The 18,997-nt window shown below is 45.7% G+C and overlaps 2 protein-coding genes across 4 annotated transcripts in view; one reads left to right on the forward strand and one right to left on the reverse strand.

Annotated features, from left to right (window-relative positions):
• The window catches only part of LOC127435324 (copine-8-like), a 359,118-nt gene that overhangs the window by 137,526 nt on the left and 202,595 nt on the right, over positions 1–18,997 (reverse strand). For all 3 annotated transcript variants that reach the window (XM_051688722.1, XM_051688725.1, XM_051688724.1), the window contains one exon: positions 10,339–10,442. In XM_051688722.1, the coding sequence (XP_051544682.1) occupies positions 10,339–10,442 (104 nt within the window). The remainder of the gene's footprint in view (positions 1–10,338; positions 10,443–18,997) is intronic.
• The window catches only part of LOC127435349 (formin-2-like), an 89,198-nt gene continuing 79,287 nt past the window's right edge, over positions 9,087–18,997 (forward strand). Inside the window, exon 1 of the mRNA XM_051688779.1 lies at positions 9,087–9,156. The gene's annotated coding sequence lies outside the window, so the exon portion shown is untranslated. The remainder of the gene's footprint in view (positions 9,157–18,997) is intronic.

Raw genomic sequence — 18,997 nt, forward strand, 5'->3', positions numbered from 1 at the left:
ACATGTTTTGAGCTTGCACACGCACTTGATTTTCATAGAGCAGCGTATATTTGTGAGTGCACGTTCAGTTTTGTGCGAGAAAGACGGAAATCCGCGTGCGAGCAGAGAGATTTGCGCTCGCACAACCAGTACATGGATGTGCTCTCGCATGATATGCATTCGTTCATGACATTTAATAGTATTATAATGCCATAAAGCTACAGTCTATTAAGCTGGACTATGGTCCATCAAGTTATTAATTTTCATTTATCTTGACAGTACATTTTGATTGTATTTATGTATCTTTCGGTTTTGCGCCTTCACTGACATGCTCTCGCGCCCCCCTGGGGAGGCACGCCTCCCAGTTTGAAAACCGTGGCAGTAAAATAATTTGACTTATGTCATCTAAAATAAAAAGAAAGTTGTATTTTCCCTCAGAATACTGATGAAAGAATAAAAAGTAATGGCTTTCTGAGTCCTTTCTGAGTTTCAGATGAGCTGTGCTCGGAGTTGACAAGACACCAAAGTCTGCAACCAAAAGCCAAATATTTCAATATGAATTAAAAAATTTCTCATCAAATTCTCCCGAGAACACGTTATCTGTTCTATGCTTTCCACTGTAATTTTAAATCTCGATACTCTCACTGTATATCAAAAATCTTATTAGTTTCTAATTTAATTTCTCCAAAGAAATTTCAGGAGAAACATCTGAGAAAAAGCTGATACTTAAATACTTAAAACAGCTGTTGGAATGAATGTGTTAACGCATGCAATTAATTAAAAAAGATCAACGCTTTAATTTTAATCATGATTATACCACGGTATAATCTATTGAATGCTTGATTCTGATTAGTTGACGGACGTTCTAAGGTGTGCAATTACTTTTCAAGTAAATGAACATGCTATGAAGTATTTCCAGGTCTTGACCGCATAACGGTTCCATATCACTTCGCCAAATTATTTAAGTTATTTCAAAGAGCCCTACAGCCTACCACAACAAAATAACAAATTACAACAAAGACATTGGTTAAGTAAATCTGATAAGAATGTCAAACAATGTCTTTTATATCCTAAATGTATTTCAATTTCGGTTGAAAAGCTCCCTTATCTCCCCCGCACTTACACAAGCTCTCTTTCGATCCCTCAAAAACAAACTCACACACAAACTCTCACACACACACACACACAAATGCACAAGTGCTCCAGTAAAGCAGTGCAAGCCTCGCTATCCTCCGTTGCTAGTTCTAAAGTGACATTTTTGAACTAGCAATGAAGGCTCGGACTGTATTAAAGCAAGACGTTGAATTCAAGGTGGAAGAAAGTAGTTCCATTCACAAGAGCATTTTAGGGACGAAAACCAGAAAATGTCTTGAGATAAAACCCTGAACGATGTCTTAAGGTGTGGTAACTGTGGTATAAGCGGAGTAATTGACTCCAGCCCGTTGAATTATTGATAAATAATGCACACCTGAGGTGTAGTGGTGTTACTACCTCTGGTGTGCATTATTTTTCAATAATTAAGTCAATTATTACTTACTTAACGCATTCACCATTAATACCACACAAACCAGCATAACCACTTTTTGGAAGGGCAGAACCTTTGTAATGCATCCGCCCAGAGATGCACACTTCACAACACACACCAGAGCCCTTCTACCAAGGGGAGCCTACAAGCTTAGCATAAGTAAGGAATAATTGATGACCGCTGAATTACTGAAAAATAATGCACACCCGAGGTGGTAATGTGGTCACAACGTGCAGCGGAGTGACCGTTACACCATGCGTGTGCATTATTTTTCAATAATTCAACAGCCAGAGTCAATTATTTCGCTTATACCATAGTTACCACACCTTAAGACATCGTTCAAGACATTTTCTGGTTTTCGTCACTAAAATGCTCTTGTGAGTGGAACTACTTTCTTCTGCGAAGGATTCAACATCTTGCTTTAATACAGCTCAAGCCTTTGTTGCTAGTTCGAAAACGTCACTTTAGAACCAGCAATGGAGGATTGCGAGGCTTCCACTGCTTTACTCAAGGACTCACAGGAGTAACAAGTTAGTGCATTTGTGTGTGTGTGAGAGAGTTTGTGTGTGAGTTTATTTTTGAGGGATCGAAATAGAAAAGCTCAGAAATCGCCTGTGGGATTACCTTTATTTGTTGCAGCTCTTGTCAGAAGTAACATCGCTTCAAAATCGCGAAGATGTACAGTACTGTGCAAAAGTTTTAGGCACTTGTGAAAAATGTTGCATAGTGAGGATGTCTTCAAAAATAATGTCATAAATAGTTTTCATTTATCACATACAAGTCCCCCCAAAAAAGCAAATTAATATTCGGTGTTACCACCTTTGCCTTTAAAACAGCACCGATTCTGCTATGTACACCTGGACACAGTTTTTCTTGGTTGTTGGCTGATAAGATGTTCCAATCTTCTTGGAGAATTCGCCACAGTTCTTCTATCTATTTAGGCTGTCTCAATTGCTTCTATCTCTTTATGTTATCTCAGACTGACACAATGTTCAGTGGGGGGCTTTGTGGGGGCCATGACATCTGTTTCAGGGCTCCCTGTTCTTATATTCTAATCTTTTCTATTTGCAAAAGTAATGTTTGGGAGTCTAACATTTATATTTCCTATTGACAGACTAAAGCTGAAGATATAAATAATCATCTTAAGACAAATGCTTTTGTGAAACATCTTATGAGCCTAAGACTTTTGCACAGTACTGTAAGTCTAAGCACTTCTCAGCAGCAGTGAGTGTCGCCATTTCCGATGTAAACATTAACAACTGTTTTCAACCCTACTGAGATGCAGGAGTGTGCTGACATGATGGCTCTGTTTTTCGCTCGCGAGTGTGTGCGTAATTCGTATAATGTTTGTGTGTCCTTGTGTGTAGGAGTGTGTGTGAGAGAGGGGGAGGGGGGTGAGGGTTTTTCCCCACAGATATTACAGTTAACATAGAAACTGTGGAATTGATCAAGTGTATCTAGCTTTGATACAGCTCAAGCCTTCCATGCTAGTTCGAAAACGGCACGGAGAATGCGCTGCTTTTCGGCATGTGTGTGCGTGTGTGTGTGTGTGAGCGTGAATGAGAGAGAGGGGGAGGGTTAGCGCGGTGCTTTCCATTATAGCTATGTGAGGCTGATTCTGGTGAAATACATCGAAACATAAAACGTTTCACATATTAAAAGTTATTTTGGATAACAGAAACTGTTGTATTGATCAAGTTGCTGGGGGTGTGGCTCTATTTGTTGGTCGTGGCACGAGTCTCAATGTGTGTTTAAGTGTGTGTGCGCACGTGCGTATGTATGTGTGTGAGCGTGTGTAAGTGCGGGGGAGACGAGGGAGCTTTTCAACCGAAATTGAAATAAATATAGGATATTATAGACATTGTTTGATATTCTTAACGATGAACTTAACCAATGCCTTTGTTTATATGGTTATTTTGCTGTGGTAGCATGTACGGTGTGTGTGTGTGAGTGAGACGAAAGCAAAAGAGAGAGAGAGAGAAAAAGAGAGGGAGCCCAAGGATGAAATTGAAACAAATTTAGGATATTATAGACATTGTTTGTCATTCTTATCCAATGAACTTAACCATTTTCCTTGTAATTGGTTGTTTTGTTGTGGTCGCCTGTAGAGCTCTTTGAAATAACTTAAATAATTTGGTGAAGTGATATGGAACCGTTATGCGGTCAAGACCTGGAACTACTTCATAGCCGTGCGTTTACTTGAAAAATAATTGCACACCTTAGAACGTCCGTCAACCAATCAGAGTCCAGCATTCAACAGAGCCGTGGTATAAAATAGAATAACGCGGCAGGACCATAGACATTCTTTGGGCTATACTGTCGTAACACGCTAGTTGACCATTACACTCTCTCCTATGATAGAGTCATGGAAGTTGTTATCTCAGTGAATGAAAGAATCTCTGCACACACACACAACACCGCTTACACAATAAAAGATGGAGAAAGGACCTCTTAATGCTATTTGATGTACACAACAACCCAGATGGGACTTGTTGTCACAGTCCTGTCACCTTTTCATGTTGAATTTTTGTCTGACAGTGTCATGGTGTCTGGATCCTGACTTCCTGTCTGGTTCGGTTTGTTCCGTGTTCCATGTTCTGTTTGTTTTGTTCCAAGTTTGTTTTGCATGCGGGATCAGCGTTTCCATGGGAACCCTCATTGTTTCCATGGGAACGCTGATCATGCCAACTTTCAGCTGGCAAGCGGCACCTGTCCCTTGTTTGTTCCTGCCTATTTTAATCACCTCGTGCGTCATGTCCTTTGCTGGATTGTTGAATGTAGTTTAGTGAATTAATGTAATCTTTAATGATTGTTGGATGTTATCATTATAGAAAGCTGTTTGATGTGAAGTAACTTACCTTACTCTCTCTGCCTATTTGGTCCTGTCTCGTGTATCTGTTTGGTTGCCTGTCTCTGCCCACATGTCTGGAGTGTGGTTGCCTTCCAGTTTGCTGTATGCTTGTTCTCTTCATTCACGAGCCTTCAATGGAAAATTCCTCATCTCTGCCCACGTTTCAGGAGAAAGATTGCCTTCCTGTCTGCTGGCTGTTGTTCTCTGCACCTCACTATGCTTCAACGGAGGATTCCTACGAATCTATTACAACGCACACACTCGTCTACGAACATCTCTCTCCACGGATTTGGGCATCGCCAAAACCCCTACCCGCTACTGCAGCCAGTGCCGGGATTCTCAGTCTTCACCAGTATAGTGAAAGTTAATATTTATTGTGAATAAATCCTTTGAACTGTTCCTCTGCTCTTGGGTCTCTTTGTCTCGCTCTCGCTGTGTGACAGAACAATCCAGCCAAGAATGGACCCAGCGGAGGAATCTACTCTTCGCTCTGCCCTCTCTCAGCAGGGAGCTTTACTGGGATGTCAGCAGGATCAAATCTCTGCATCTAACCTAACTCTGGAGATGATGGTGTCGCCACTCACTGTGCTCACCTCTGTCATGCAACAACTCCACCTATCTCCCGATGCTGGTCCCACTCAGGAAGGTTCCCCATGTTTCTGGGCGCTCAGATGCTCGTATCCCTCCTCCAACCATGTTTTCAGGTGAGGTGGGATCCTGTAGCACATTCCTCTCACAATGTTCCTTGTTCTTCTCATTGCAACCCTCTGCTCTCCCGTCACAGACAATGAAGGTGGCATACGTCATCATGCTGCTCACCGGCCATTCCTCTGCCGCTGCCAGCATCCACTGCCACGGAGGCCGTATCACTACCACTGCCAGCTCCCATGGCCACAGAAGCCGTTCCCCTGCCACTGCTAGCGCCCATGGCCACAGAAGCTGTTCCCCTGCCGCTGCCAGCATCCATGGCCACGGAGGCCATTCCCCTGCTGCTGCCAGTGTCCACTGTCATGGAGGCCATTTCACTGCCGCTGCCAGCACCCACAGAAGCCGTTCCCCTGCCGCTGCCAGCATCCATGGCCACGGATGCCATTCTCCTGCCACTGTTAGCTTCCACTGCAATGGAGGCCTTTCACTTCCACTGCCAGCGACCACAGAATCTGTTCCCCTGCCGCTGCCAGTGTTCACAGCCACGGAGGTCATTCCGCTGCTGCTGCCAGCACTCACGGCCACGGAGGCCGTTTCCCCTTCCTTGCCCGTGCTCATGACCATGGAGGACATTTCCCTGTCACTGCCAGTGCCCACGACCATGGAGGTCGTTCCCTTGACACTGTCTGTGCCCACAGCCACAGAGGCCATTTCCCCTTCCTTGCCTGTGCTCACAACCATGGAGATCGTTTCCCTGTCACTGCCAGTGCCCCTGACCATGGAGGTTGCTCCCCTGTCATTGTCTGTGCCCACAGTCATGGAGGCAGTTGACCTGTCCCTGCCAGTGCCTACAACCACAGAGGTCGTTCCCCTGTCACTGCCTGTGCTCATGATGTTGGGCCTCATGTAATCAGATAGAAGACAAAGGCAGGCCTAACACAGTCGTAAAACCTAACTCAGTCCCAAATACCAAGTCATAAATTTTACTGATAAAAATCGCGCCAAAATCAAACAAAGGGAGTCCAAAACAGACTACAAATTCCATGAAGCCTTGCTCACTAAAGGATCGAACTCTCAACTCTTATTGGATGAGGCACACGACAGAACGCACCTCAACCATGACATCATCAGGAGTAGAAATACCTCTGAAATGCTCCCGGGATTTGCTTCCAGCAACTTTGCTTGCCGTGCGTACAAGCAGCTCATCGCTGCTCTCAGGTGTAGCCTCGTGGCATAAGGAAGTAACGTCTGACTTGAAACTGTGGCCATACAATCTCCATCTCGCTGGACCAGTTGAGATTACTCTGTGTTCCACCGAACACTCTAATGGATCCGAAGGAGACTGCCAAGCAATCCGCATCTTCATCCGTTTGCCTGCAGAAGTGAAGAGATAAAAGATTTCTCTTCCATCTTCAATCAAGTCGACGTCGCTGATTTCTCCGCCAGCCCGCCAATAATCAGCAGCCGTACCGCCCGCTGACAGAGTGAGGAAACGGCCTCCCGTCATCACCCGAGCCTTCAGGAACCAAGTCGGAGTTAAAGGATGGATGAACACACATTCTACCTGTGTCCTCATGCGATTCAAGTAAGAGGTTTACGTCTGGGCAGAGATAGAATATTATAGTGTGTTATTCTTGTGTATCAACATTATTGCTTGTACAGTTTATGGACCGCCATGTCCGCTTATTGCTAATACTCAAGGTATTTAATTATCACGAATGAGATTTGCTGTATTGTAGTCCAACCACATTGGACTGTTGTGCATTTCCGCCATCGCGGGTGAGACCGGCAAACTGAGTTTATCCATTGAAGAACCAAAGACCGCAGGACGGTTTACAAGCCGTCCACCGCGTCTCTGAGTGATAAACTAACAGCTGCTTTCTCTCCCAAGATCGCGGAACCGGCTTTGGGGCCGTCACTTAATTCTCTCTCTCTCTCAAACTAACCACACACACACACGTGACCCCTCAAAAACATTCTCGCACACATTTTGGCTAATAGATAGCTTCGTGATGAAGCTCAGCTTTGTCCCTAAGCTATCATACAAGCAGATACATGCGGTAAACTGGAAGACACTATTGACTGGTCTCGCGTGACATACTTTCCAGGAGAGTCACGTCCACCATTTTTGCGCGTCCCTCCTTACACACACACACACCTTATGTGTTATAGGATTATTTTGGTTTCCATATCTAATCATATCACTGTTTAGTTTGTAGTTGTAAGTCAGAAGTTTATTGACTGCATTTTATTAATTATTAATCGATATTACTGCATAAATAAACTTTGTTATATTACAAAGAGAAGTGTTTTGGTTTGTTTTGCATACACCTGTGTCATGCTGACGGGATGTCAGTGCTCGGATTCAAGCCTTCATTCATTGTTTTTTTTTCTGAAAATCGATATTCTTCGGATGTCGATTTTCCTAAGAAAACAATCTAATATTGAGACTGTTATACTATCTGGTTATTAGTCCCTGATTCCAGGGTGGTGCCCCGTCAATATTAATCCTTATTAATATTCTATTGATTTTTGATAATTGATGATTATCTTTGATGATTGTTGAATTTGAATGATCAATAAGCTAGTGTTAATTTTAATTAATGTTTCATCGATGTTAACAATTAACGATTATCTTTGATAATTGTTGATTTAAAGGATTAGAAAAAGCTAACATTGATTCTCATCAATGTTCTATTGATTTTAATAATTAATAATTATCTTTGATAATTATTAATTATTGCTAATAACCAAACCCGCTCCTAAACATAGCGCACTACATTTACTGGAGCCCCATATGAGGTTTTAATGAGTTAGATTCAATTAATTAATTTAAATATTAATTAATAACTAATGAAATAATTATCAATTATTTCTGATAGTAACACTGATCTAAACAACCAGTAAAGCCCTACAACGACCAAGGAGGTCGTTCCCCTGCCATTGCCCATGACTACAGAGGTCGATCCCTTGTCACTGCCTGTTTATAGAAAGCTGTCTGATGTGAAGGAACTACCTTACTCTCTCTGCCTAGTTGGTCCTGTCTCATGCATCTGTTTGGTTGCCCATCTCTGCCCGCGTGTCGGGAGTGTGGTTGCCTTCCAGTTTGCTGAACGCTTGATCTCTGCATTCACGAGCCTTCAATGGAGAATTCTTGATCTCTGCCTGCGTGCTGGTAGAAAGATTGCCTTCCTGACTGCTGGGCGTTGTTCTCTGCACCTCATTACGCGTCAATGGAGGATTCCTACGAATCTATTCCTGACTTCCACAATGCACACACTTGTCAACGAACACACTCCCACGGATTTGCCATCGCGGGGCCATGGTGCACAAGCATCGTCAAAACCCCTTCCCGCTACTGCAGCTGGTGCCGGGATTCTCAGTGTTTGCCAGCACAGTGAAAGTTAATATTTATTGTGTATAAATCCTTTGAACTGCTCCTCTGCTCTTGGGTCTCTTTGTCTCGCTCTCTGACACTTGTGATAGAAATCAAGTATTTTAATTACCACAGAAGTACGGCAAGTCTTAACTACCACCAAAACGTAGAATGAGAAATTTTTTCTGCAAGCGCTTTTTATGTGGAGTTCAAAGCAACGCTTGATGCTGGCATTGATGCCCTGATGCGAATCTTTGAGAGATGAGAGTTTAAGAGATGTAATGCCTATTGCAATGAATATGTAACCTATGGGGAGACTAGTTCTTTCAATCAGTCAACCTCCCTGTTAGACTTTGAGAAACGTTTAATGTTACTTGAATTGGTGATATTTTCGTGTATTTACTATGGCGGCCAAAAGTTTGGAATAATATACAGATTTTTCTGTTTCAGAAAAAGTGGCATTCAACTGATCACAAAGTATAGTCAGGACATTACTTATGTAAAAAAAAAAAAAAAAATCCAGCACCATCACTATTTGAAAAAAGTCATATTTGATCAAATCTAGACAGGCCCCATTTTCAGCAACCATCACTCCAACACCTTATCCTTGAGTAATCATGTTAAATTGCTAATTTGGTACTAGAAAATCCCTTGGCATTATATCAAACACAGTTGAAAACTATTTGGTTCGTTAAATGAATCTTAACATTGTCTATGTGTTTGTTTTTGAGTTGCCACAGTATGCAATAGACTGGCATGTCTTAAGGTCAATATTAGGTCAAAAATTGCAAAAAAAGAAATATCTTTCTCTTGAAACTTATCAGTCAATCATTTTTTAAGGAATGAAGGCTATACAATGCTTGAAATTGCCAAAAGATTTCATACAATGGTGTACACTACAGTCTTAAAAAAACAACAGACAACTGGCTCTAACCAGGACAGAAAGAGATGTGGAAGGCCCAGACATAACTAAACAAGAGGATAAGTACATCAGAGCCTCTAGTTTGAGAAATAGATGCCTCACATGTCCTCGGCTGACAACTTCATTGAATCCTACCTGCTCAACACCAGTTTCATGTACAACAGTAAAGAGAAGACTCAGGGGTGCAGGCCTTTTGGGAAGAATTGAAAAGAAAAAGCCACTTTTGAAACAGAAAAATAAAAAGAAAAGAGTGTTATGGATCTTAACCCCATTGAGCTTTTGTGGGATCAACTAGACTGTAAGGTGCTACAGGAAGCGTTGGTTGAACTATCACCTGAGTATCTGGACAAACTGACAGCTAGAATGCCAAGGATCTGCAAAGCTTTCATTGCTGCATATGGAGGATTTTTTTATGAGAACTCTTTGAAGTAGTTTAAGAAGTTCTGAACATTTTTTTTTTTTTTCAAATTGTAATAGTAATTTTTCACATTATTAATGTCCTGACTATACATTGTGATCAGTTGAATGCAACTTTGGTGAATAAAAGTACCAATTTCTTTCCATAAGAGTAAAATCTATGCATTATTCCAAACTTTTGGCTGCATATATATATATATATATATATATATATATATATATATATATATATATTTGTGTATATAACAGCAAATTGTGAGCAATTAAAAAATCCTCTGAGTAGAGGTGTCTAGTCTAATGATCAAATTAAAGAGATAGACTCAGACTGTAGCTGTAAAAAAAGTACAACTGCGAAAATTCCCATAGCTGATCTTCACGAATGAAGAAGCAGACATCTTTTCGAAACTGTGTAACCGATTTCTTGTCTCTGAATGTGGAAGTATTGAGAACAAGAAGCAGTCAGATAATCAGAGGTGATTTGTCAGATGAGTCAACCAGTTGATCCAGGTGCAAAGGACCACTGGTATTTATCTAAAGATATTCAATACAAAGCTATTTCCCCAACAGAGTCTGATATTGATGTTGTGAGAAGTGTGTGTGTATGTGAATGTGTTACTCACGTTCCATCCTCGTTGCTGCGGTAAAACACTAGGAAAGGGTCGGATTTGCCAAAGAAGTCCTTTTTGTCCAGTTTGTTGCCACAAAATTGCATCATCACAGACTCCTGCAGGGCGAGAATGTTTTAGAAGAAAAAGCAGGTTATGAGGGCAAAAATAGGAGTGTGCATTTAAGGCACTTAGAAGACCTGGAAAAATAATATCAGTACAAATGAGTGAAGTATTCAGGCATTGGGGGTTAAGATGGCTAACACTGTGGAAATATTAAATGGTTTGGGTGTTCACCCAAAACAGTTCACCCAAAAAATTTTATTCTGTCATTATTTACTCAACTTCATGCAATTACATTTGTACAATGAAGGGGAATTGGAGCTTTCAAGCGTCTAAAAAGGACGCAAAAGCACCATAAATGTAAGCGCAGCGTAGTTCTAGCGGGAAGACCAGCAGCTGTACATCATCGCACCATTAGCTAGGTAACTCCTAGCCAATCACATGTAAGCCATTGCTTTATAAGCTTGCTCAATCTATCACATTGCTGTTTCAGTGTGCTAACACGGCAACATCATTCTATAGCACTGTCCGATGTCGAGTCCATTTCGCTCTCCGACTAACAACATCCAGCTATGGACACGGACTTATTCACTGCTCTTTACCTTTTATCCAGAATCAGCAGTCCTCGCCACAACACACGTCTGCAAATTTCCGGATTTTCAGTGGGATCGCGCCCTTTCGGAATCATAACAGACATGTTCCAACCTCTCCAGGCCACAGGAGAACCAGTGCACAGAACATCTCTGGAAGCCCGCCTTCCATCCCAACGACGCCATCTCTTCATCTCAATTTCTGCCCGCATCAAACCCATGGGGAGTAAACAATCAGCAAACCCAGATCTTCATCCATATTTCATCCACTTAGGAGTTCTCCCTAAATCAAGCCACCGCATCCTCAATCGGAATGCACGACCCGGCGCGGAAGGAGTGCGCTCCTCGCCAAGTCTATCAAAATCATCAGCTCAGGCAGCAGCTGATTTCCATCAAAAATAATGATATCATATCCATCAAATGCATTCAGATTTAGTCATGGGTTTAGGCCTTCTGTTGCCTATGCTGTCTGATCATCATAACACATCTGCATCAATACCAAAAGGCAATATTTCATGTCAGCAGCACATTCGCTCTCATAGTAATGGCAGGCAACCACGCGTTCACAGCGTGATCACATGAGGGTAACTCGGTCAATGTTCACTCGCATGTCATTCACCGTGTTGCATGCCCGAGTGTTCCCCATCGGGGAATTAAGATCATTATTCAGGCATGTCATGATGTACAGTGCTCATTGTACGGGGTCCCATCACTCCATTCAGTAAGATATCCCTGTTTTGTTGGTCACGTAGCGGGCGTTTGCCAATACAAGGTATCATCCCTATGCCCTTCTCACTAGGAAAGACAGAGCTCATGATGTGGGCACTCTGAGGGAGCATGGCATCACAGTTTAATATAGTCTTCACCAAAGTCTTGTGAAATGGTCCCTAGTGAAATAATTAACTCATCTCATTCGGTTCAACATTTCAAGTGGTGTTCCCTACCCCAGCGCCTTCAAGGGCACATTAATGCCACTTCAAAAAATGCATTGTTTTCTTGCTCTATACATACTTCCACATTTTCATAGGAAGCACTACTGTTGCGGTGCGCCTCTGACACCTAGTGGTAGGCTCCGGACTGCATTCTCTTATTCATCATATAATTTCATTACCAGCGCAATGCATATCACCTATATGATCAGGCCATACAGGGGGTAATTCCTTTTTCATGGCATATTTATGTTTTATTACTCATTCAGGCATTATTAAGTGCAGTAATTTGTATCGTAATTCTTCATAAATAATTCACTTTCATCTTTGGTCGGACCATGTTTCAATCCATCATCAATTTTCAAAATTTCAAAGCTCATGAGTTTAACAGTCATGTCAGACTAACTACATTACTTTAAGTATCAACGCATTTCAGTATGATGCTGTTCACTTAATGCACGTGGTCAGGGACGTTACATTTAGTAGCAAGTAAGCAGGTTTCGTAATCATTGGATAAAACCTGTGCCGAATCAAGCTCAATAATTTAATCTTGCTACTCTTAATTTCTGTTCCTGCTGGTAAATCATAGCCCTCCATTATTTCTTCAACTATGTTTTCAAATGCCTTATTGATTTTAAAGTTATCAGTGTTTTCGTTTTGCTCCACTCAATATACGTAGGTGTGCATATATATATATATATTCAAGGCAGCTCTCGTCAGCAGCAGGCAGTAGGATTCGTTCCTCTGGACATCACAGTGCCGGATAGGTGTTCTCGCAGCAGATACCGGAATTCAGTCCACTGGAACTGCATCTCATGGACCATGCATAGTCTACCGGTTTTACGGGCAAAAAAAAAAGATACATATTTATAATTTTTTTTAAAAAAAAGCAGATATCAAAGATGCTTTCAAAATCATGCCTATTCACCCCGCTGACTGGCCCCTCTAAATTTCCATGGCAGTCAAAATTTTACTTTGCTGTCCGACTCACTCTAGCCCTCACATGGTAATTCTCTATCGAAAGGCCTATACTGGATCATTCTCAATCACATTAAGCTCCCCTTCATACTACACCTGCCCAACGATTTCTCATCGATCACCCCGCCCCTATTTTTGGACGTTCTATTGAGCTTTTTCACAAGTTGTGTGTTCCAATCTCAAGTGGAGTAAAAAAAACCAAAACAAAAAAAAAACACGGGCCGTAAAAATAAATTAGTACAGTAACTAATTTCTTTGTAATCAGATTACATCCATTGCTGCTTTTATTATGCCTTTTCTTCCTTGTTGATGCTTGACATAAAAGCTCCAGTCCCTATTCATTATAATTGCATGAAAATGAGCAACTTGTACAACCAAAATGTCTCAATTTGTGTTTCATGAGAAAGGTCAACTGGTTTGGAACGATATGAGGGTGAGTAAATGATAACAAAATTTACATTTTTGGGTGAACTAATCCTTTAACTATTGTACACAGACAGCAATGCCACATAGTCTAATCAGAAATCCATTTGACAAGTGCTTGTCAAATGCAATGATCCAGCAGGGAATGGGATAAGGTCTTTTGATCCATGTTGTGAAAGACAAATTCAACAATTACACTAGCAACATGAAGGTCTTTCTAGATTTGTGTGTGTGTGTGTGTGTGTGTGTTTGGGCGGGTTTGGGTGGTTTACAAGGACATTTTTCTAGGTTACAAACTAGTAATCACAAGGGTATTATGCTATAAATGTGGTTTATGAGGACATTTCTAGTGTCCCCATAATTCAAATCGCTTAAAAAACATACTAAACAATGATTTTTTGAAAATGTAAAAATGCAGAAAGTTTTTTGTGAGGGTTAGGTTTAGGGGGTAGGGTTAGGGGATAGAATCGTCCTGGTAGGGAGCGAGATGTTGTGTCAATGTAGTGACACTAGGGGTCACTCTTGGGAGCCCCAAACACCTCTGCTTTTTGAAAAAAGGCCAATGGGAATTGGCGAGTGGAATTTGCATGCCACTGCCCCGGACATACGGGTATAAAAGGAGCTGATATGCATCCACTCATTCAGGTTCAGGTAGCAAGAGGGACACAACGATGTAGTGACACTAGCGGTCCCTATACAAAACACCACAACTAGCTGAACTGTGTTACGTGGACTGGTGGTGCAAAACGGGCAGACCACTGTGTGCCTCGTAGCCAGCGCACCAGGCCGTCACGTAACCTCCCCCAACACTCTTATGAGTGTCGAACTGTCCTTCGGGAACATTTACATTTATGCATTTGGCAGATGCTTTTATCCAAAGCGACTTACAGTGCACTTATTACAGGGACAATCCCCCTGGAGCAACCTGGAGTTAAGTGCCTTGCTCAAGGACACAATGGTGATGGCTGTGGGGATTGAACCAGCAACCTTCTGATTACCAGTTATGTGCTTTAGCCCACTATGCCACCACCACTCCAACAAGTCGACTGCCCAAAAAATAGGGACAGGCTAACCCAGCTGTGGCCTCTTTCAGTCTTTTTTTCTCCCCAAAAAGAGTGGAATTTGTTAACTGACTGGGGGCCATACTGTCTACGTCGGGGGGATGTCACTCCCAAGGGGAAGACACCGCGGAGACCACATCCTGCTCAGAGAAAAAAGGGGGGGGGGGTATTTTGAGTGGAAATACATCACATGATCTTACCGAGTCTTGTCGGAAGTATGTCATGTGGAGAAGTCCCATGGTAGGTCCTACCCGAGGGGGTAGGAGTTTCTATAAACATGGTGACCAGAGGCAGAAAGGCCTCTGCCCAAGGAAGATGCAGTTTACCGACAGGGAAACGATTTAGCGGAAGATATCACATGGGGTCACCTACGGGGAACCACCATATGTGGAGCACCAACCTCAGTACAGGGCCTAATTAGCACATGTACTGGGCCGGCAGCAAGTTTCTCCGCAAACTCGTCTGCCACAGGGCTAAGGAGGAAAGTCATCCAGGGATCACAACTTGTGAACACGACTGGGAGTCAAAAGCGCACGTCTTCATGTCATGGGAGGGGAAAGGCGCTATGCACATGCGGTACACCCAGCCAGCTGTCCCGAAACTTACCTGTTCAGACCTGACAACACACGGGACAAAACCGGCTCAACCCGGCGATTATAGAACCTCGCAAAGGTTTTGGGTGTTACCCAGCCCGCTGCTCTGTAGATGTCTGCCAAAGAGGCGCCACTGGTCAGGGCCCAGGTGGTCCTAGTAGAGTGGGCTTGTAACCCCACGGGGGGCGGCACGTCCTGGGCGTGATATGTCATCACAATGGCGTCAACGACCCAGTGGGTGATCCTGTTTGTAGACAGCATTTCCTTTCCGCTGTCCACCAAAGCAGACAAAGAGCTGCTCGGAGCTTCTAAAGCTCTGCGTGTGATCCAAATAGATGCATAAAGCACGCACCGGACACAACAACACCAAAGCTGGGTCTGCCTCCTCCTGGGGCAGCGCTTGCAGGTTCACTACCTGATCCCTAAACGGGGTCGTGGGAACCTTGGGCACATAGCCCGATCGGGGTCTCAGGATAATGTGAGAGTAATCCGGACCGAACTCCAGGCACGATTTGCTGACAGAGAACGCCTGCAGGTCCCCTACCCTCTTGATGGAAGTGAGCGCAGTCAGGAAGGCAGTCTTCAAAGAGAGTTTCTTAAGCTCAACTGACTCCAGGGGCTCAAAGGGAGCACCCCGTAGACCCCGAAGGACTACAGGGAGGTCCCATGAGGGCATGAGGTGTGGTCTGGAGGGATTCAACCTCCTAGCACCTCTCAGGAACCAGATGATCAAGCTGTGCTCCCCCAAATACTTCCCATCCACTGCCTCGTGATGTGCAGAAATGGCAGCTACATACACCTTCAAGGTGGAGGGGGACAGCTGCCCCTCCAGCCTCTCCTGCAGGAAGGAAAGCACTGATCTGATTGTGCATCTCTGGGGGTCTTCGCATCGGGAAGAACACCACTTAGCGAACAGATGCCACTTCAAGGCATACAGGCGCCTCGTAGAGGGAGCCCTTGCCTGAGTGATCGTGTCTACCACCGCAGGTGTGTCCCATCCAAGGGCCAGACGTGGAGATTCCAGAGGTCTGCCCCGTCCCTGAGAAAGGTCCTTCCTCAGAGGAATTTGTGGGGTGGGGGCTGTCACGAGGAGCGTGAGGTCCGAGAACCACATCTGGGTGGGCCAGTAGGGTGTTACTAGGATGATCTACTCCTTGTCCTCCCTGACTTTGCACAGGGTCTGTGCAAGTAGGCTCACTGGGGGAAATGCGTATTTGCGTAGTCCAGGGGGCCAGCTGTGTGCCAGCGCATCTATATCGAGGGGTGCTTCGGTCAGGGTGTATCAAAGCAGGCAGTGGGAGGATTCCTGGGAAGCAAACAGGTCTACCTGTGCTCGACCGAATCGACTCCAAATCAGCTGGACCTCCTGGGGGTGGAGTCTCCTCTCTCCCCTGAGCATAAACTTTCGTAACAGCGTGTCTGCTGCGGTGTTGAGGACGCCCAGGATGTGAGTGGCTCGTAGCGACTTGAGGCGCTGGTGACTCCAGAGGAGGAGACGGCGGGCGAGTTCTGACATGCAACGGGAGCGTAGACCATCTTGACAGTTGATGTACGCTACCGTCGCCGTGTTGTCTGTCCGGACCAACGCGTGCTTGCCCTGGACCAACGGCCGGAACCTCCGCAGGGCGAGCAGTACTGCCAGCAACTCGAGGTAGTTGATGTGCCAATGCAGCCGCGGGCCAATCCAGGAGCCGGCAGCTGTGTGCCCGTTGCATACAGCGCCCCAGCCCGTCTTGGAAGCATCCGTCGTAACCACGACGTGCCTGGAGACCTGCTCTAGGGGAACCCCTGCCCGTAGAAATGCAAGGTCGGCCCAAGGGCTGAAGAGGCGGTGACAGATCGGCGTGATGACCATGCGATGTGTCCCGCATATGTGCACATACGGGACACATTCAGCACGTGTCTGAAGCCAGTGCTGAAGTGGTCTCATATGCATCAACTTGAGCGGTGTGGCAACCGCTAAGGATGCCATATGCCCCAGGAGCCTCTGAAAAAGTTTCAGTGGAACCACTGTCTTCTGTCTAAACACCTTCAGACAGTTCAGCACCGACTGTGCACGCTCGTTCGTGAGGCGCGCCGTCATCGAAACTGAGTCCAACTCCAAACCGAGAAAAGAGATGCTCTGAACCGGGGAGAGCTTGCTCTTTTCCCAGTTGACCCGAAGCCCCAGTTGGCTGAGGTACGTGAGCACCAGGTCCCTGTGCGCACACAACACATCCTGAGAGTGAGCTAGGATTAGCCAGTCATCGAGATAATTGAGGATGCGGACGCCCACTTCCCTTAGCGGGGCAAGGGCTGCCTCTGCGACCTTCGTGAAGACGCGATGGGACAAGGACAGGCCGAAGGGGAGGACCTTGTACTGGTAAGCCCGGCCCTCGAAAGCAAACCGCAGGAAGGGTCTGTGTTGAGGTAAGACTGAGACGTGGAAGTACGCATCCTTCAGGTCTACCGCCGCAAACCAATCTTGATGCCGGATGCTCGCTAAAATGCGTCAGCATCTTGAACGGGAGTCTGTGCAAGGCCCGGTTCAGTACTCGCAGGTCCAAGATTGGCCTCAACCCACCGCCTTTCTTCGGTACAATGAAGTAGGGGCTGTAAAACCCTTTCTTCATCTCGGCCGGAGGGACAGGCTCTATCGCACCCTTCTGTAGAAGGGTAGCGATCTCCGCACGCAAGGTAGCGGCGTTCTCGCCCTTCACCAAGGTGAAGCGGACACCACTGAACCTGGACGGGTGCCTGGTGAACTGAATCGCGTAGCCGAGTCGGACGGTCTGGGTCAACCATCACGACGGGTTGGAAAGTGCGAGCCATGCGTCCAAACTCCGGGCGAGGGGGACAAAGGGGATAATCACGTCGGACGTACCGGCGGGTGGGGCCTTGCGGCGGGGCAGAGCCTGAGGCACCACGCCGAGGGGGCTCGAACCCCATGGCCGTGCTGAGTCCAGAGACATCGAAGCACTTACCTGGCTCCTGACAGCCACCATAAGATTAGTCGAGGAGGGGGGAGGAGGAACATCGTCCCCGCAGTCCATCGGAACCAACCCGGTGTGGGCTTGTTTGTGCTACAGCTGGGCGCGCAGGGGCGTGGGGTCCGCCGCTGGAGCGCCAAACCTGCCAAAATGGGATGGTGGACGGTGGTCGTAACGACGGCACCGTAGGCCTTAGCCATCAGAGATGACGTAAACCTACAGGCCCTGGACGGGAGCTTCGGGCGCCCACACCAGGTGGTGTGCGCCTTATCCACTTGGGGATCACCGAATACCCCTTGGCCGCCCCACCATCGAGGAAAGTGAGAGTGGGGGAGCTGAAAGATCGGGACCAGGTAGTAAAAGGTGCCCCCATGATCTTGTCAGCTCCTCATGCACTTCCGGGAAGAAAGGAACCGGGGCAGGGCGCGGCCGTGAGCGGAGCTCTGGGCCCAGGAACCAATCATCGAGCCATGAGGGTTCAGGGGAGAGTGGAGGGTTCCACTCTAGTCCGACGCTCGTGGCTGCCCGGGAAAGCATATCCGTCATCTCCGCATCGGCCTGAGACTGGGTGACCACACCCGAAGGGGGAAGCCCAGCCGAAGCCTCCGCGTCAGAGTGGACGAGCCCACTCTCTGATGCTGCGCTCGATAGCTCATCATCTTTCCGGGCCCCGAAGAAGAGGTCGAACTCGCCTTGAGACGAGCATGCGGTCTCATCTGAGAGCTGACCGGGGCAAGCGAGCGTGCTGAGGAATGGGAGGTCCGTGGGGGTTTACCCGGCAGAGGTGGTCCCATTGGAGTCCCCAAATGACCCCCAGTGCTAACCAACACGGCCTCATACCCATAGGTAGAAGGACCGAGGCGGGGAGCCGCTGGGGTGGCTTGCTTTCTTACAAAGGCAAGCCGTGACCACAACGTTGCCATGGTCATGTTCTTACAATGATCCACGAACGAAGTCTCCGTGTGGGCAGCGCCCAGACACGTAAGACAGCGATCATGGCCGTCAGAAGCGGAGAGATAATGACCGCAACCAGGAATAACACACAAGTGGAAAGACATCTTTAAAAAG

The sequence above is a fragment of the Myxocyprinus asiaticus genome, chromosome 45 (assembly GCF_019703515.2).
Source record: "Myxocyprinus asiaticus isolate MX2 ecotype Aquarium Trade chromosome 45, UBuf_Myxa_2, whole genome shotgun sequence".
Classification (NCBI taxonomy): Eukaryota; Metazoa; Chordata; class Actinopteri; order Cypriniformes; family Catostomidae; genus Myxocyprinus; species Myxocyprinus asiaticus.